At 33.4% G+C, this 20,894-nt stretch overlaps 1 protein-coding gene across 4 annotated transcripts; it reads left to right on the top strand.

Moving 5' to 3' along the window:
• Nucleotides 1–15,239: 15,239 nt before the first annotated feature.
• LOC115976323 (nudix hydrolase 13, mitochondrial-like) lies at nt 15,240–19,877 on the top strand. Of its 4 annotated transcripts, none has more exons than XM_031097533.1 (8): nt 15,241–15,524; nt 15,621–15,694; nt 15,819–15,922; nt 17,366–17,480; nt 17,568–17,651; nt 18,802–18,951; nt 19,127–19,337; nt 19,450–19,877. In XM_031097533.1, exons 3-8 carry the CDS (start codon nt 15,840–15,842, stop codon nt 19,518–19,520), a joined length of 714 nt encoding a protein of 237 aa, XP_030953393.1. In that variant the 5' UTR covers nt 15,241–15,524; nt 15,621–15,694; nt 15,819–15,839; the 3' UTR covers nt 19,521–19,877. The 4 variants fall into 4 exon arrangements, with proteins under 4 accessions (XP_030953394.1, XP_030953393.1, XP_030953395.1 ...); XM_031097535.1 differs by having other exon boundaries at nt 15,621–15,698; XM_031097534.1 differs by having other exon boundaries at nt 15,240–15,524; nt 15,594–15,698; nt 19,127–19,877.
• Nucleotides 19,878–20,894: the final 1,017 nt, after the last annotated feature.

Here is a 20,894-nt window from a genome sequence, read left to right as displayed (position 1 = left end):
TTTTGACTTGCAAATACTAATCTGGGATTTGTGGTCAAGAGACCCAAGAATGAAATTAGTTATCCTATCTACTTCACTACTCTTTATTTTTCGCAGCTCCAGTGTACTGCCATTGGCTTATATTGGTGAACCATATTCTGTAGTTTTACATTGTGTTTTACCTGGTTCTAGTCTTCCAATCCAGAAGCATTCAAGAATCAAGTGATTCTTCATTGGAACTTCATTGTCAATGACCTTGTTAAAGGTTATGATTGGATGCCCATGAAATTGAAATGCACTGGCTTAAAAAAATTTTGGTTGAGTATATTTCCATTTTTATGGTTTTTAATTAGGGACATATAGTAGTAAGAAATATGAGAATGTTTTTCTGTGATGAGATTTTTCTGGCCTAAAGGGATTTGGTTGAAGATTAAGGATAAACCACAAGGTCTGGGGGTACATGGTTGACACAGTTGTGGCTAGTTTTATTAGAAACTCTGCCTATATACAATAGTTATTTGTATGTTAGTATTTTCTTTGGAAATGCAGAGAAAATACGACTCTTTGCTATTGCGATAGTAATACATATGATAAAGTTCATTCAAATTGCTGAAGAAAGCAGTTATGCAGTTGTGATCGGCTAAAACATGTGAGTTTTAGTTGTTGGGGTTAAAGCTAATGGGTCCCTATTATTATTGTTCAATTCTACTCTTATGTATGGATGGGTGATGTGTCTATGTGACACTGCCACTCAGTGAGGTTAATCCTTTCCAAGATAAATGCTCGAGGACATGTGGAGATAGTGTAATCAATTTATTTTTTTCCTTTTGAGAAGAAAGTGTCATCAATTTAGTTCATCAGTTGCTCGGAGAAGCATAGTTTCGTGCATCAGATGTCTCTCAAGCTTTCCCTTCGGTTAGAGAATTGAAAGTTGGATAAAATCTAATGGAAAAGATCCTGGAACTTTTTGTAGAAACAAGTGATTGGAAGAGCAACATAGAGAGTGGGGTCAAGATTCAAGATTCGCCGGATAAAAAAATGTGATTAGACAATATTTTACGGTTTCAATCATTTGCACTGTCTCAGCAGGTTTATCTTGTGTATGACGGTAGGCGCTAAAATGTATATTTGTCTGACTAGCAATATGCCACACTGTACTATGAAAAGGGGTGGCTCCGGGAGCTCTGATGAAAAACAGCATTCACACGGCAAAACTTTTAACAAATTTAGCCTAAAAAGCCTCTTTTTTTTTTTCATAATCAATCTTAAAACACATCACATCTAATTATATATTTTCCTTTCTATTTAATTAATAAAGTAATATTATTTTCTATTAAAATTTGCCTTTATTTTATTAAAATATGATTTCTTACAACTTTCGGAAGGAAAATGTTTGGCTCTAACTGATAATAGTGAGTCAATTTGCATTGCAAATGATAAGGACAATTGTCATCTTTTTAATGGTGGTTGGAGACTTGGGCTTCAAATATGTTTGGGGTCAATTTTTGTCATTTTTTTTTTTAATTACTCATTCTTCTCTCCTCTGTTCTTCAACCAAAAGCCCACTCAAATCATAGCCTTGCTTGCCTATAAACCCACCAAAATCACAGCAAACTGAGATTGGGACAAAAACCCTCACAAATCACACTAAATCCTTGACTTCTTATGATGATGGCACTAAGGTCGAGCCTCTTGACCTCAAGGGTTGGGTTTGATGCAGTGGCGGACCACGATGGTGAGAGGAAAAGAAATTGGGGAGAGAGAGTGCTGTAGAGGAAAGAAATGTTAAAATATTCGCCTCTCTAAGCTATAATGTTATCCAATAAGCACCGTTGCAAAATATTATTTAGTCTAACGAGTTGCTAATTCAAGAGTGATGCATTGATGCTAGAGATATAAAATTTTTTACAAATTTTTTTACAAACTACTGATGTAGTGAGTGATTATTGGTAAATGTAAAAAAAGTTTTACAAATTACTAATGTGGTGAGTGATTATTGGTAAATGAAAAAGTGGTGTTAATGGTGGATCTAGATAAAAATCAATAAAAAGTTGGACATAATAACAGTTTATAAAAATGTTATAAAATAGTTTGTGACAGTAGTATTACTCCCAATTCAATTTAGGTGTTAAAAAAAAAAAGTTTATTATGCAAATTTGAGTTGAAGTGCTATTTTGCATAATCCAGTATGAATGCTCTAATGAATTCACTTAGGTCCAAACATAGGAAATTAAGACCACATTTTGTTGCTAGATATGTCAGAAATGTTGAGGATACGCGTGTTTGGTCACAAGAGGCACCAGATTTTCTGATGTATCCAATACAAATGGCAAATGCACAAGAAGAAAAAAATCTACCTCTTTTCTATTAAAAAAGAAAAAGAAAGGTAGTTGATCACATGGGGAAGCCCAGAAGCTAAGTTCTTGGGTTGGAGGGATAAAATTTTATGCTGGTAGAAGGCCCACCACTTGTTAAGTAAGTAGAGAGAGGCAATGGAGTCTATAAGTGAATGCTTGAAGGCCCACCACTTTGTTCTAAACTTGGTCCCAAGTTGAAGCATTCCGAAGGCCCACCCACCACTCTTTTCGAAACTTGGCGTCAACATAAAGCATTCCAAAGGCCCACCACTTTGTTGAAGACTAGGTGATAGCTTTCACATGACCATATACATGTACATAGATAGTCAATGGACAATGGGTAACCCGGAAATTCCTGTTTGTAGCATTCCTTGCTAGCAGCAACTGAGTGTTTGAACAAGAATACTTCGTCAAAGAAATGTGGCTGATTTGCAAATACATTAGATTGTTAACCACATGTATATGAAGTCAAGAGAAATTCAAATTAGTGATGAAAGGAGGGTGTGAGACTGTGAATAATGAATTGTGATAATGGAGTGCATCAACAATTCGAACACGCACATTTAAAATATTGAGGAAATGGTCACGACTAATGAGATTGCGGCTAATCCTCTTCGGGCTTCATCCTGATGTCCCGTCGCTATCAATGCGTTTGGATTAGTTTTATTTGATTACTTTATTAGGTTGTTTTTTGAGAAATGAAAATCTACTACGTACTCTTCACTCCCATCATCCATTTGCAAGTCTTTAGACATCCAAGATAATGCCTTGATTGAAACATTTGAACGTCACTTTATTAGTTTATTTATTTATTTATGTACGATTTTTTTAGTTTCAAAATTTTGGGGTTTGGCTTTGGATGCTTAACAATAAACTTATACTCTTATTTCCGTTTAATTAAAGATTATTCCAAACGTGTGATCTCTTTACCATAATTAAATTTATAATATTAAGATTATAATCATCAATAATTTAGTATAGTTAAGACATCATTTTGATTCTTATATTGAGTACTCCATTAGTGTAGTATTGGTTTTTATTAGTCCTTTGTCACTATCAATTCTATTTAATGAGGTTTTTGTTGGCTAGTGATCCCAATTAGGATCTGGAAAAAGAAAAAAAGAAAAAAAAAAAGAAACAAGAGGGATGGGGAGAGAGAAAAAAGAGAAAAAGTAAGATAAGGAGGAATATATTTTTTATGTCAATTTTATACGTCCTTTATAAGATAGGCGCATATGAAAATTTCGCCAATACATGGTCCACAAAGAGTGTTGGGTTCTCAATTTTGATTTGATGTTAACGGGTTTGGAGACTAAGAATTAAATTTCTCCATAAACGTTTGTGTGAATGGTACAAAATTTTAACATTATCACTCTAAAGATTCTTCTTTCATATGTTCTTGTCTTTGGACAAATAATAAAAAGAAAATATTCAATGGCCGGATTCCCTGTTTTGTGGGAGAGAAACTTTCAAAAGCCATTGCCCAAGTAAGAGCCTTTTCACTATTTTTTATGCATGCTATTACCTCCCGTACCAAAGAGATTAGATAATATCAATGGAAATCGGTGGAAATGTTCTCTCAAAGTTGGAAGTTAGTCTTTATTCTTTATTTTAAAGCATACGGAGCCCATTCTATTCCTACTCAGCAAAAGGTTTTTTGTGCTTTGTGGTTGCCTTTTGTGGCTCAATGTCAATTGCGCACTACATCACTAAAGGGTTTCATTTACGTGCACTGGACCAAAACTTTGCTCTTACTGCAAACGAACCTTTGGTTCGTTTGCGTACGTTGGACTAAAGTTTTGCCTTTGCTGCAAACAAACTTTTAGAACACCATTCACATTTCTAGATTCTAGTTGTAAACTTTAGGCCAAATTGATGTTTAAGTCTGTCATTGCAAGTGGTTAAGCTTTGCCCTTACTGCAAACGAACTTTTAGAACACCATTCACGTTTCTAGATTCTTAGTTGTATACTTTAGACCAAATTGATGTTTAAGTCATTGCAAGAGATTTATGAGCAGCTTTATTTGGATGATCACAAACTCACAATTGTTTGACAGTCTATTCTCATTAATATGAAGGCAATGCTTTCTCTCTCTCTTTTTTTTTTTTTGGGGGGGGGGGGGGGGTACTAACTATTTCTCAACAGTCAACATAAACTTAAGAAAAACCATCCAAGTTGCTAATTTAGAACTGGGCTCTCTCTACATATGACGAGGGACTCTTGACCAGTTGTGGTATGAAACTAAGAATTAATTTGTTATAAGAAAAAAAAAATGGTGGCATCTCTATTTCTATGTTTTGGCATGGGCATTGCCGTAGAATTTGTCTCTTGTGAGCTTGTATGGATTCTTTTGTCACAATGTGGATGGAAAAAGTTCCAAAGGCGGCAGACCTCGCGTGCTTTGAAAATTTGAAGCATGTTAATTTATACAAACAGATAAAAAATGAAATAAAATACAACATAAGATAGTGAGGTTAAGTAGATTGAGAAAAAGAATTTGGAATTGTCATCTTACAAGGGATAAGTACAAGTAGATGAAGGTCTCAAATGGACAATACGAATTGCTAAATGATTATTCTGGCATTGTCACCTTAAAAGGGTATTATGCTACCTAAATTTGTTTTTTTGATGAAAGGGTATGCTACCTACGTTGTTTGGTAACTTGTTGTCTTAGATATTCCAAATGAGTTATTTTTGCAATTTTTATAATGGAGAGATGGCATGGAACTTACAACAAGATTATGCTAACGTGACAATGAATATGATCAATGGTTCCCAATAACACAATAAATATTTTTTTTGTTATCATTTTATAAAGATTATTTAGTAGAATTTATAATATATCTAACATCACTCTTTTTGTTTATCTTTAACTAAAAATGAAAAAACAATTTCAAATTTAAAGTACTTTGAGAATTGCTTTTGTTTCAAGAGTTCTACTTAATTACTTTATTACTTTTCAACAAAGTACAAAGGCAACAAAGGTGCCTTAACACGAAACACTCACTCATGGATTACACCCACACAACCCACTCTCTTTGTTTCTATCTCACTTGCTATTAACACCCCCAACAACCTTATGGATAATATTGCAGGAAATAGCTATCAATTGGCAATTACCAAGTAACTTCCCTCTTGGACTTGTTGCACAAAAATGGGAAACTACCTAAGGACACAAATTCCTAGTCCATGCACATCATATGGAGGGTTTGGTCCATGCAGATGCCACCTTTAGAACTTAGACACACATCCCACAGCTTAATCAACATCCATATGCATCTAGCCATGCTTGTCAAGCATTTCACAATCCATGTCACATTATTTTTCTCTAAGGTAATATTTGTCGCACACAAGCTGTTACACACAATTTTACATATCTCATTTTTGAATTGTTCTAAGTTAGAAAATATGATTTCAAGTCACAATTATAATTCAAAAATTGGGCGTGTGTAAAATTGTGTGTAATAAACATGACCCTTTTCTCGAAACAATGTCTTACACTCAAAGTAACCCTGCCTTGCCTTGCACACAAGTAGCATGACACGCTCAATCTACAACAGCCTGCTCGTGCCCAAGTCCATGCAATGTTGTTATAGCCTAATCCAAAAGGGATTGTATTTATTATACAAACTGTCTTACACATGGTAAAAAAAAAAAAACTGAAACTGTGACGTTTCCATGGTTTGTGTGGCTAGCATGAGTGCAAAGTGCCACCACACGGCCCTCTCTTGCTCTCGAGGGACTAACACCTTGGCATTAGAGTGTTTTGCTAAAAGAAAATTTTACTTCAATGTCTATTTAATCACCTAAACATTTGAACAAAAAATATTAAACTCTCGAATGAAATTAAACTGCAAAGTGTCCAATTTTTCCATACAAAATGTAAAACTTTAAGATCTACGATTTATAGAAGTCGGATATTCAAAGTGATTTCTCAGAAGAGGATTACTACTTTAACAACAACCTATCCATATTATTTTTGTTCAAATGTCATTTGTTATAAGATCAATATTATGCACAACTTTCTCTCTCTTCAAAGAATGCGTATGTGCTTTAGCCCTCGTTTGGGAGTTTATAAAAGAATGGAATGAATTGATCATAAAAGAATGGAATGGAATCTATTTAATTAAGGGAAATGAATGGAAATGAAAGGAATGTAATAAAATTAAGTAACTTTTATTTGGATGTTTTAAAATAAAGGAATGGAAAAGAATGAAAGATGAGTAACTTTATTTGGGATTAACATAGAGAAAAAGAAATGAAATCATTTTATGGCAATATTACTATTAGACTCTTATTTTAAAATAAAATGGTTGAATATATAGGGGTATTTTGGAAGTTTTAGTAAAAAAATTCATTAAATCAAATTCTATTCCCTCCAATTCCTTCCAAATTTTGGAGAATGAAAATTTGAGATTTTGAGGAAATATAAAGATGAATGAATGTTTCATCCTACCTATTTTATTCATTCTCACTTAAATTCTCAAATAAGGGAATGAACTTTTCATTCTCTCCATTAAAACTCTCAAATAAAAAAAGCAAAAAATATTATAAAATTATTCTCTTTATTCTTTTCCATTGCATTACTGCTTTTCAAATAATTTGATTTCCCACCAATAATGAAAAAGACGATTCTTAGGGAAGACCACAATCATCCAGTCCCTTCAAAAGATGCAAAGGGAAGTTGCCCCATGATTATAAAAATGGAGAATTGATGCCAAAGCAACGTATAAAGTCATGCCAAAAAGTGACTTTAGATAGAAATGATATTGTTGAATTATTCATGTAACACTTATGGAAATCCTACATTTCATGCAGTACTATAGTGCTTTAGAATTAATTCTCCACCACGGCAATATAATTATTTGATGAGTACAAAAAGATTTCATACAGGGCTTATTGGCACCCCCAAAAAAAAAAAAAAAAAAAGATTTGTGACTAGAAATTTAGCAAATTGTAGCACCGTGTCAATTTAAGAATTTTTGTTTGTATTATTATAACTTTATTCAGTTCCATATATTTTACCTTTAGCAAAAGTGATATAATCCTAAGACATTATGGGTTACCCTGCAAAGGAGCATGTACGCGTGCTGTTTTCCTTTGATGAGAAAGAATTAAATAGTAATTTGCAATTTCTTCTCATAAAAAAGAAAAGAGAAGGGACTAATTGCAATTTATAGTGTAGGCAACATTTATCATCTTAAAAATTTAAACCGAGATTATCGGTTAGGTTCTTGAGGGAAAAGTGGGGGATGACTAACCATAGGGATATAGATTAATCATTCTACTTGCAAGCAAGAGAGGAACTCTGCAAGCAATAAAACTGAATTAATTTACAATATGTATAGGGATACCAAAAAGAAAAAAAAAATTGTATAACAACAGATGACATAATAAAAGCAGTGTTAGTGACGAGGTTCAAGTGATAGCCCAGTGTGATATTCTTTGTAGTGTCCTACATTTGTGTTTTGAATCCCACCTCCTGCCTTTCCACATTATCTATCTATCCAAAAAAATGGTTGTGTTAGTAATGGTCCCATATTGCTAAAACAAAAGGAAGAAAATAAAAGGTGTAGAGAAAAAGGAGAGAGTGAAAGCATGGATTTGTGTAATTTGGCCTTATGACTTAAGTCCACAATAGAAAATGTTTAGTGGTTACATTTTTATTATTTGAAATGTTTATTACAAGAACCCGATATAAGGTATATCCACATACAATGATTGACCTGTACAATTCCATTGATTATGCTTGACTTAAGGATAATTGATATGCCATGATTCAAGGTATAACAAGGGTTCGTGACTAAAGTATGTACAATATAAAACAAAGAGAGTATATACGTCAAGTCATATAAAACATGTGCATATACTGAGATACCCTTTCAAACTCAAGGTTGAAATTCTAATCTCATGAAGGAAATCATGACAATGATCAAATCGGATGTATAATGTATCGGGTACAATGTGGAATGAACCATGCAAAATGCTAGCCATAGCAACAAACAAAGAAGATTGGCAACTAGAGAATGGCTAAAACAATGAGCAAAAATTGGCTACTATGGCTTGAGGATGGTGGATTTCGCATAGATTGAACCCCCAAAATAATGAATGATGCACCAATTAGTATAACTTGGAAGCCTCAAAAGGAAAAACATATCTCAAAATTGAAATCTGAGCCACAAAAGAAAAAAAAAAAAAAAACCTATTAGGAAAGTGCCATGCTTGAAGAGAAGAAGTTATAGAAGATGCTAGCACAGTGAATGCGGATGAACGAGGGTCATTGGTGCTAACTTGAACGATAGTCAGTCCTAACTTAGCAGTGACTGAGTTAAGCGATGATCAATGGTGGAATACTTAAACCCTGTCGAAAGCCATGAGAAAGTGGCTCTAGAAAATGTTAAAATATAAAAGGCAGAAAATAAAAGATTTTGACAGAGAAGGAAAATTAATAGTAAAAGTAAGGGCTTATGTGGTTCACAGAAAGCCCACAATGATTAAATTTTTATCATTTGGAATTATGTATCATAAAAAGCAATATAGGGTATACGGATGGTTGACTTATAAGGGTTACTGATTATGCTTGAATCACGTGTTTTTGATATACCTTGATTCATGACATTATAAGGGGCGGTGCCCGTTAAGCACAAAAAATTTTACTTTTTTCTGACACAAGTTTTGTTTTTTTGTTTTTTTTTTTTTTTTTTTTTTTCCAGTTTATGTGAACTTTCAGTTTTGTAGGTACTGTTTGAATTTTTTTTTTTTTTGACTTTTTCGGACAATTTTTTTTTTTTTGTCTTTTCTGCCCTTAACTAGCACCGAGCGGTGTTGGTTAACATTCTCCATAATAATAATAATAATAATAATAATAATAACAACTAAGACACATAAGCAATAAATTTTGAATTAGGTTACAGGCACAACATCTTAACAACAAACCATAAATGACAAGTTATTAATGATAAATAAAAAATAATATCAGTGGTAAACTTAAATATTGTATCTTGTTATCTAAGTTTGTTGCGAAAGTGTTGTCACACATCGCTACTCCCAAATTTACACAAATAGAGGCCCTGCAACTGCAACCCATGGTCCAGTCACTTGTTTTACTTTCATTTGTAGGGTAATCTCATGACATGCATGACCACTAATAAATGTGGCTACCAAAGCTCGCACATGGGTGATGCATTGCAAATTGCCATTATTGCCAAACCTCAAATTTGATATCTCTCATTCTCAACTCTCAAATGTTTCTTGATCGGTTTTAGTCAATTCTGTTTGTTGAAGCAACAAGATATCAGCCGGGAATTTTTATTCCAAGCAAACAACAGCCGAACAGTGTACTACCCCTTTTTTTTTATGCGATGAGAACATGCCGATTAACCCACCCACCCCCAAAAAAGAAAAGAAAGAAATATAGAACATGCATTTCTTAAAATCGAGGGTAGAATATAATAAAAACAAGTAATAATAATCTACCAAGACATTAGAAAATGTATGTGCTTAATTTGAGCATGTGAAGAGTCCAGGTGCGACACGTATGTCGGCATGCATGTGAAGATTGTGAAATGTCTCTGTCACATTTAATATGATGCATGGGCCTCATTTATAGTACTATTCTTGTTTTTCTATCTCTCTCTTTTCTATTCTATTTATTGCCCCCAAGAAAAAAAAAAGATTCAATTTAATTAATAAATAATGGGTTAAATTATTGGTTTGTGAAATGTGATGTCTCCTAAAATAAAAATTCCCTTTGCCCATATTATATATCTGCAGGGGCTTGCAATTGTATAAAGTTTATGCCTTTGAATTTTTGAACCATAGGCGGGTCCTTAGTACCTAATGATGCAGATCCTTAGTACCTAATGATGCAGATTTGTTAGAAAAATTGTTAGGGAAAACTTTATTTAAAACCATATAATTACGGCTCTAAATTATAGAATTTACTTTAAAATAGTCTTATTCGCAGGTCATGAACCCATATTATTTTATTTGCAGGTCGTTGAAAAAATTTCATGTTCCTGTAATCTGCATTTGCTAGAGAAGCTTCGTCTATCATTTTCTTTAGCCACTTTTGTCTACCTTTTGATTCGCTTTCCTCCCATTACTCAAATGATATACGTACTTTTTATAATAGAAACTTTTGTGAATCATCGTATTCGTATGTATATATTATTATCTTGTTTTTTTTTTTTTTTTTTGGTAAACTATGTATATATTATTATCATACTATATATATAGAGTCATGGCGTGCTTAGACTGTTCATAGATAGACATCCTTTTGATGAAGTTTTCCACAAAAAAAAGAAAACAAATATGCACAGCCGCGTGTAAAGTGATCATCACCATAAAAGAATGTAGAAAAGATAAGACCACTCAATGCATAGTCAAAAAATGTAGGAAGAAACATAACTATTTTTTTTTTTTTGGATAATTACAGTAATACCACAGGTTCACTTTGCTTACCCGTAGTTTAAAACTTTACACTTTTCCCACCTGAACTTCAATCTGTTACTCATTCGTTACCCAACTATATGAAAATCAAGGGTAAAAATGTATTTTACCTTCACTTTTATGTCTCTCTCCTCTAAAAACAAAAAATAACAGAGAAAACTCAAACAAACAAGATCAAAGAGAGAGTTTTGTAGCTTGGGTTCAAGAACACACTTCCTCTTGGTATGAACAGCTAATCAATCTGAATAAAATTTTCATATTTGAACAAATCCTAAAAAAACATTTACAAAAATCCTACACTTGAAAGTTCTCTACTCTAATTTCACAAAAATCCTTTCAGTCATTCACAAAAATCATACATGGCTTCACCTTAATTCTCTCTCAAATCTCAAACCAAAACCAAAGCAAACCCCTCTTCAAAACCCAGACCCACCACACCTAGCAACACAAACACAGACCTACTACACTTATAGCAAAGAAAATAAGATAGCATAGAGAGAGGCGGATTGAAGTCATAGTCGTTTGAGAGAGTTTTAGAGATGAGAGAATAGGGGTTTAGAGAGAGCTCAGGCCAAGAGCTTAGAGAGACTGAGCTCGGGTTCAGAGTGAGAGAGAGGGCTCGGTGAGATTTATTGTGGGAGCTTGAAGGGTCGACCATGGAGGTCCGATGGAGGAGCTCGCCGCTGAGGAGGAGGAGCTTGTCGCTAAGGTGGTGTCAATGATTGAAGGTGATCGGATGTAAATGTGTCTATTGATAATCGCCTCAATGTGCTTGAGACCACTCGTGTTGACAACATGAACCAAATCAAGAAGTTATCTCCAAAGTTTGCTAGTTTAATCGATTCTGTTGGTGTTCATAGTAAATCAAGTAAACTAGATAAGATTAAACCTGATTGTAGTGAAGGAGAGAGTTAAAGTGTGTCAACTAGTAGTTCAAGTTTGGGCAATAGTCACTCACAAGGGGATTCAAATGCTGTGTCTTCTGATTTTTGGGGTAGAACTCTTGACTCCATTGGGTTAATAAGTGATTCCCCAGATAATTCTGCTCTATCCAATTCTAATGGATCCAACAAGAGTAAATTATCTGATTCTAGATTTGCCTTACATTTTTATTCAATTTTTTTGAAAGCACTTCTCCTTTGCATTCACAAGGTGTTGAGATAAAAGGCACTATATCAAATGATGCTCTTAAAGGTGGTTTAAGGATTCCTAAGCGTGTTAACAGAGCAGCTTTATCAAAAAACATTAGTGTTCATTCTCCAAAGGGCCAGAACTTTGTATCCTTGAACAGTGAAGGGTCTAGTCGAAACCCTAGCTTTTTGATTCTTGCTATATTTGTTTTTGCCTAAAAATGTGTTTTTCTAACGGCAAACGGAGAGGTAGGTTATGGAAGGCTAACGGAAGTTACCTCAAGTAGGCAAAGTGTAAGTTTTAAACCACGGGCAGACAAAGTGAAAATGGACCATACCACAAGTGGGTTTACTGTAATTATCTTTTTTTTTTTTTTTTTTTTTTTTTTTTTTTTTAACTTCCATTATATTCTTTAACCCGATTTATAATTTGCAACTATACTATCAATTTATTCTATCAACGCCTTAATTTGAGAGAATGGTTGTTGTGATTATAGAGAAATTATTGCATTGTTAAGTTATGCTTGCTCTCCTATATATATATATATATATCTAACAGGCTACAAGATCCTACAACCAATGATCATGTGTCACCATTTGACAAGATTTGGAATATAGGATAGGGAGAGGATTGTAATAGTTGAAAGAAAGAAGAGGAGGGGGGATTGATGTATGTGTGTGTTATGGAATTTACTCAAGTGAAATGACTGAGTAGTATAAATATAAAATAATTGATTAATTTCTCTCTTTTAAACATTGCATTTAACACCAAAATCTTGCAATTTAACTAAGATCATTTCCACCAGTTCTTTAAAAAAAAAAATGCATTTTGCATTGTAAAAAATCACTTTATCTATTTTACATAACTATTTTTACAATACACCTTACATCTGATTTTTTATTTTATAATATGTCCCATTAAAATAATCTATTTTTCTATCCATACCAACAACAACAACTAAACCCACCACTCCTACTCACGGCCAAACCCATCGCCACCGTTGCCACCAAAACTAAACCCAACCCCAACCCAGCAACACCCATCCCAATGACCAATGATGCTAACAACCACCAACAACAGATCAAACAGCCACAACAACCTAGTTGCGACAACCACCAACAACTACAATAACCCAATCGTGGCAACCATTAACAATTCCAACAACAACGATGACCACCACATGGCCAACAAACCTTACAAGGCTAGATCAATGGTAAGAGTGTGGATAGGTCGGGTTGGACCAAGTTGAGGAGTTTCTTCAATCCAACTCACCATGGGTTGGACATTTTTTGTTTTTTAATTTTAATTGAGCATTAGAACAACACCAATACAAATATGAACAAATTTATAAGCTAATAAACTTGTACATAGTATCAAACCAACACATAATATTTTTTTAGTGCTTCAAAGTTAGTAGGATATCATATAGTTCTATCCCAACTTAATTGATAAATATAAGGGTAAATAATAAAATTATTTAATATATTTTTAAAATATATATTAAATATAGGTGGATTCGTGAATCTGCTATCCCGAACCTAACCCGACCCACTGTAATTTTTATTTTTTATTTTTTTTTGATAATCCAATCCTACTCACAAACCCCTAAAAGCCGACTTAACTTGGCAGGTTGGGTTGGATTAGATCAATTTTGACGGATCGATATATTTTAAAAATATATTATATAATTTTATTATTTACCCTTATATTTATCAATTGAGTTGGGATAGAATTAAATGATATCCTACTAACTTTAAAGCACTAATAAAATAATTTGTGTTGATTTGATGCTATGCTCAAATTTATTAGATTATAAATTTGTTTATATTTGTATTGGTGCTGTTCTTGACATGCCTGAAGTTAAAAGGTTTGTTGGTAAACCTAATCTCATTACCTTTACAAAACACTGGTATTGTGTGTGTGTACAAGGTCATTATGAAAAAAAAATGATACTGTAGCAATGTGAAAATTTTGTACAATGGTGCATCGTGATATGTAATGGTGATTTTTCCCTCGTTTACTAAAATCGTTATTTATTTTGCATTTCATTTGTTTTTAAAGGACAATGAGAATGTTCTAACCCGCTTGGCACGCTCACATTGGACACTTTAATGAGCTTCACCTATGAGATATATATATATTTTTTTTGAAAAGCTTCACCTATGAGATATGCATGTGGATAACAAAATCTTGCAATATTAACCCTCCAACTTAGTATATATGCTCACATTGGACACTAATACCTGTTTGGCATACCATTTGGAAACTTTAATTTTTCAAAGTAAAACTTTTTATTTCCACCAAAAAAAAAAAAAAAAGTAAAACTTTTTAAACTTCATCTTCTTCTTTTTTTAATTTATAGCTTTTGAAACCACATACTTTTAAAATGATGAAAAACAAAAATCTATATCATAGAATCCCTTATCGAGCTTCACCTATTAAATATACATTTAGATAAAGACTTGCAAACTTAAATATGAAGTTTTAATATATATATATATATATATATATTCACACATGATCTTCCATTATACATATTCTTCTAATTTTAAAAGTACATGCAAGTTTTAAGTAAGTTATTATTGAAATAAATAAATAAATAAAAATGATTAATGATAACAACCACAATAATAGTAGTACGTATTAGACTATTAGTAATGCAGACTTTCTTGGAAAGCATCCAAATGCATTAGTACTAAAATTAATGATAGAGAAAGAAATTTAAAAGAAAAAATAATCAAAGAATCCAACCACTAAGATACACCCATAAGGTTGACTTCGTTCAAAACCCATCGGCCATTGGGCGGGCCTCGAGGCAGGCCGGTGCATGGTTCCGCACCTCCACACGTCACAAGGGGGTTTCTATTATAAAAAATAAAGTTTAGTATTTTTTTTTTTTAATTTTTTGTCCTATAATAGCTCTTCTTGTGCATCAACAAAATTTCATAATTAAAAAAAAAGTATGAACCTACCATAAATCATCATAAGATAAAATAAAAATTACCATTCATATGACTCAAAATTAAAACATTTATTAAAATATTATGAGATTTTGATGTAGAAAAAACTATTCTCTTCTAAAAAAAAACACTTTAAATTAAATAAAATAATCATTAACAATTATTAACTAAAAATGTTCAGTTAATATATTTTTATAAAATATTTATTAATAGACTATTTTAATAAATTTTTTATATAATTTTAATATAAAATATAAATTTTTTTTCAAAAAATCAAACTGAAAAAGGAGGTTTAAAACTTTCCAAAAATATTTCTTAAACTACTATTTGTATGAGTCGTTAACTTTTTAACCCTTTACATGATAAATGGATGCCGTTGCTTTGAGTTCTGGCCCCGCTGAAATCTCTCCCCTCTCTGTTTCTGTGGAACGCAGGCAGTTCTGTTTCCCTCCTTCTTCTTCTTCTTCTTCTTCTTCTTCTCTCTCATAACAAAAGAGGTTTTGCACAAAATATAGCGTTGAAGTTAAAGAAGACAGAGAAAGAAATTAACAGAGCTGAGCATGAGAAGTTTAATAATGTTTTAAAAGCTTGTCAGTTCTGGACCCTTTATTTATTGCTAGTCCACCAATCGGAGTCTTTCTATTGGTTAGTATTTTTTTATATACATAAATACGGTCGTTTGTCTCTGACTCACAGTATTTAAAGCTTCAACAGCTGCTTCTTCTTGTTCTTCTTGTTCAGTTACTTACATGCATGGTTGAGAAGGAAGCTGCCTCTTCTGTTTCTCTCAACTTCAAAGTTTAACCTCACCTCACGTGGGTATTCAACGCTATTCTTTTCTCCTTTTTCTGTTTCTGAAACCTTTGTCTCTCTGGTTTTACTTATGTGGGTTGGAGTTTGGTTTTGTTTTTGACTTTTGTGTACTTGGGTGTTTTTAAGGTTTACTTTGTGTAACACATCATGGCCTCTGACATGGCCTCTGAGCCCGCACGAACAGGTCGACTTCGGCAACGTTATGAAGGCAATTATCGACTAGTTTCTGGGTAAGACTTCTCTTTCACACACCAAGCTTTGATTTTGCCTAGTCTTCCTTCTTGGGTTGTTGACATTCTTCGTTTTATCACTTTAGCAGTAAAATTTGGGATATTTTGCTTGCCTCTACTGCTTAAACTTTTAAAAATTTTCATTGATTGGAATATGAAGTAATCTTGGCGTGAACCAAAACAAAACAACAACATGTTTTTATGAAGGAGCAGAAGCAGGAGCATCTAGATTTCTAGAAGATAATTGGTGTTTTTGATGTTAGAAATTGCATTCTAATTCATACACTTACCAATCAAAGTAATCCTACCAAAGTGGGCCTCGTCATTGACTTAAAAAGACGTAAATTTTTACGATTTGCGTGATACATCTTGTCTTATTCATGGTATTTGTTAGTATTTTAATTATTTATTTTTATTGTGTATTTATTAGTATTTAATTATGATATTAAGGGTTACATCATTGTTACGGACTTTTCTTTAACAGAAAAAGACAAGTTTTGGATGTGGATTTTTAATATATTAACCGCTTCAGAGTTTTATTTATCCTAATTGGAGTAAATGTTGACGGTGGACCATGACTCAAAGGTCCAAATTAACACTCTGATAGAGTAACAGGAACAATTTTAAATTGTAACTTTAAGTTTCTAATTGTGATGAGGCCCAATGTCATCTCTTTTTCTGTGAGCTACATATTCAAACTCTCCACTGTTCAGAAAATCTGAGGGCTGAGATTAGGCTCTGGTTGTGGTAGGCCTAAGGCCTTCTTTCTGAATTGTTTGCTTTGAATTGAAACATTGCAGAAACCGGTCTTATAACACAAATAAAGATGGGAGGAAAAACAGAAAGAGAAATTAATATGAAAATGGCTGTGAATAAATTCAACAAGATTAAGAGGGATAATGGCAGCATATTGTCAAACTCTCATGTATGCAGAAGTAACATGTAAAATGATTTCACTAATCAAATTAATCACAGCAAGATGATGTGAGTTTAACAGATGATTACTTGGCCTCTGATTTAAAGATTGAAAATGTGATAGCTTGTATGTTCATGAAATGAGTGGAAGCTAATTTATATTGCAACTAGGATTTTGAAGTGCAACAGAACACAATATGGATTGTTTTCTTTTTTCATGGCAGTTCGTGTCAATTCACTAGAAGGAACTTGTGCCAAATTTTTTCTCAAGAATAAACTAGCATTAGTTTTTAGTCTTGCTATTGTGGGCTTTTAATCTCTCTTCAAGAACCCTACTCTTTTATTATTACTTATATACTTTTTAAGCATTGGATTCAGAGTCTCCCAAAGAAAAACCTTTGAAGCCAAGTTCTTCAACCATTTTATGCGCTTAATGCAACCATAGATGTTATGAAAGTTGATTTCTCTGAATGATTTTAAGCACCAGGGTTTATTTACAGTTGCTTACTCATGAAACGCATACAACAGGTGTATTCCTTACAGGGTGTCAAAAGAAGAAAATGAGCACAGTGGTGAGAAGGAAGATGGTATAGAAGTTCTCATGGTTTCATCTCCAAATCGTGATGACCTAGTTTTTCCAAAGGTACATTCGCTTTCTTCATTGTTATACTGTTGTCTGCATGAAATCATGCTTTCTTATATTCTAAATGTTGCCTTGCTCTGTTGTCAGGGTGGATGGGAGGATGATGAGACAAAAGAAGAAGCTGCTTGCCGTGAGGCCTTCGAGGAAGCAGGAGTTAAAGGGAAACTTAAAGTAGGTTCCCTGAATTAAAGTATTAGCTTTTTTTTGAAATGCTTGTTTGTTATTAAATATAGCAGAATTGGGAAATTCTTTAATTGGACAAATTGGATAAACTTTCCAAAGTTTGTGTTCTGTGTAGACATGCCATAGCTTCCATCATATAGCTAAGCTATAGAAATAAAATGTCCTTGCACTGCTAAGAAAAAGCTTTATATTCCAGACAATATTTGAGATTGCAAAGTATCTAGAGGCAGAGTATAATGAAAGACAATCATCAGATTTCTATGGTGCTCTTGTTCATTGAAAAGTTCTTGGTGCATCTCTAGGTTTAGGTATAGTTCTTCCAATGATGGTAGTACCAAGTATTTCTTGGCAAGCTCTAATATGATCGGATGTAAAAGTAAGCATCTCTTGTAAAATATGAGAAACACCAAACCCCTCTGGAGCCCAAAGCTCCATTTCTCCTACCCGCTGTCCTCCTTGCTTAGTCCTTCCTCTAAGGGGTTGTTGTGTAAGAAGTGCACAATGTCTGCTGGAACGTATTGAAATGCAATAAGCAATTGCATGTATGCTTTGATTGGAATTTTACATTAGTGGTCATGCACTTTGAGTTTCATGTATGTTGGCTTGCCCTTCGTATAATTAACAATTTGGTACCCAAAAGTTTCTGGATAATTTTAGACTATCAAGCTGGAGATCATTTAAGGCTTCAGTAGTTAGAATATTTGCACTCCTTTTAGTTGGGTATAAACATTATCCTTGGTTAAAGCCACAACCAAGATTTTGTAGGCATTTGATACAAACTCTTTTCTATTGCCTGCTTCCATAAGTTGTTGTTGTTGTTGCTGCTATTATAAAACATATTCTTTAAACAGAGGGAAGGTCAAGCATGTGAGTACGAATAGCCCCTTGTAGTTTGATTTCTTCTGATAAAAACATCAGATACTTATAAATGCTTGATAAATGTGAGATCATGTGTTGGTACTGCCTATCAAGAAGTAATAGAAATTAGAAACCATTTTCCCAATATTGTCTTCTCTAATATCTATTGTTATCAATTGTTTGTCACACGATTGGTTTCTCTTGAGATTTTGATAATGGAGATGTCAAGCTATCAGGCAATATGGTTCTTAATTAATCATTTGACTTTCCCTATGTTTAGGAAAAACCCCTGGGAGAGTGGGTGTTCAGAAGCAAAAGCAAACAGGACATTTGCAGCCTGGAAGGAGGCTGCAAAGGATACATGTTTGCATTAGAGGTCACTGAGGAGCATGACACGTGGCCAGAGAGGGAAAATCGTGATAGAAAATGGGTAATTATGCTTAGAATTTTTTTTTTTGGAATCCTCTAGATCACGTTGAACAAATTCACCAGTATTTTTGGTACTTCCTATCGCATGCTGCAGGAATGATAAACAATGTTTTGATTAAACATGATATATTGCCAGTTCAATATTTAACTATGACATGTTTTGTTTGCCTCTACAGCTAAAAATTAAAGAGGCATTTAGACTCTGCCGGTATGAATGGATGTGTGAGGCATTGGAGGAGTTTCTTAGAGTTATGGCAGAGGACCAGAAAATCCAGATGTCAGAAGAGATAGGGGAAACTCCTTCCGCACCAGTGTCAAATGTCATGGCAGATTGTCAAATTATTTCATCAAGCCGCTATGTAAATTCCTCTAGTGGCCAACTCCATGGTATGAATGCTATTAGTTCATTCCATCTTGGATATGCCTCTCAAGAGGTTACCATTGACACGAGTTTTTGACGTATTGCTGAGTTCAGTCTCTACCTTTATAAATTGTGCAGTAGGTTGCTGCAATGAATCAATAGCGTCCAGCAACTTCTTCAAATTGGAGATAGGTCAAACTGCGAAATGATAGACTTGTTTTTCTCACTCCTTTCTAGAATGTTTAATGTAACCATCTACATTTCATCTTAATTGACTGTTGAAGTTTTAAATTTTCGTTCTTAGAAACAAAATTGTGTAATCTATGATGGTAGATGTTTCAAATCTTCCTCTTCTCGAAGATTTGTACAACATCACAATATTCCTGATCAAGCTAAGAAAGCTGACTTACATCCTTAAAGACTAGTTTGTAATGATCATCAACAAGTTAGCTACCCATCAAGAAGCCTTATGTGAGCAACGTACCTAAAAATTTGGTCATCTATTAGTGTATTTTTGGTAAGGCTCCCTTTTTTACTCTGAATAAAAGGCCCAAAGGTATGTGACATTACTTGTTCCAATATTCAGTGAGTCGTGAAGAAAACCTGGCTCTTGCTGGGCTTAACTATGTGAATTGAAACCACAGGGCTGGATTTTGGATGAGAATTAAAAATCGACAATGTTATGCATTGCGTCTCATATCGTTTAGTATTTTAGTTAAAGAACATGATATATATGAACGTTAATTAGATAACTCAATTTCATTGAATAATTAAGTCTTATCATCTGACTCAATCCAATGTAGCAAAGGGCCCCTATTACTCCTTAATACGTCTTTCAAACTTCTTCATTCAAAGTGAGCACCCATCCAAAAAATTGATTTAACAGAACTGGTCTGCATGCACAGAACAACGTGTAAGAGGAATATGTGGAAAAGCTATACTTGATTATGTTGTAGATTTTGGTTCAATTTGTAATTCTTACCTTTTTGGATTAAGATTGAACTCCAAATTTGACTTAATTTAGAAGATTGCTTTGTGGAATTTGAGTCAATGGGAGATTTGTTAGAAATTGTCTCAAATTCCTAGTGTGGAAGAAAAGTCTTATAATTTTTAAACAAGTAAATTATTTTTTGTCCACCAAGGCGACGGATATTGAAGTTTTATAAATAGACAACAATACAAGGAGTTTAGTGGCTTTGCTTAAAGGTCATCCCATATCCCATATTGAGTGAGACTTTGAATTAATTTAACAAAACTCTTTGATTATGTCAAATCATCAGTGGCGGAGCCACTTGATGACCAAGGGGGGCCTGGGCCCCCCAAAATTTTTGAAAAAAATAATTTTTTTTGGAAAATATCTTAAATAATTTGATAATTTTCAAATAACCTTATTATTTTGCCTCCCATACCTAATAACATACATACATATTTAAGAAAGTCTAAAAATAAATATAATTTTCATTTAAATAAAATGCAATCTATAAATACATGTGTAAACAAATTACAATAATTAAACATTCATTATCTTTAGAATGAACATAAAAGGGAAAAAAAATTGAGTTATGAAGTATTGTATATTACTA

This window comes from Quercus lobata, chromosome 2 (genome assembly GCF_001633185.2).
Source record: "Quercus lobata isolate SW786 chromosome 2, ValleyOak3.0 Primary Assembly, whole genome shotgun sequence".
Taxonomy (NCBI): Eukaryota; Viridiplantae; Streptophyta; class Magnoliopsida; order Fagales; family Fagaceae; genus Quercus; species Quercus lobata.
The sequence above is the reverse complement of the archived record's forward strand: the minus strand, read 5'-3'. Positions and strand labels throughout refer to the sequence as shown.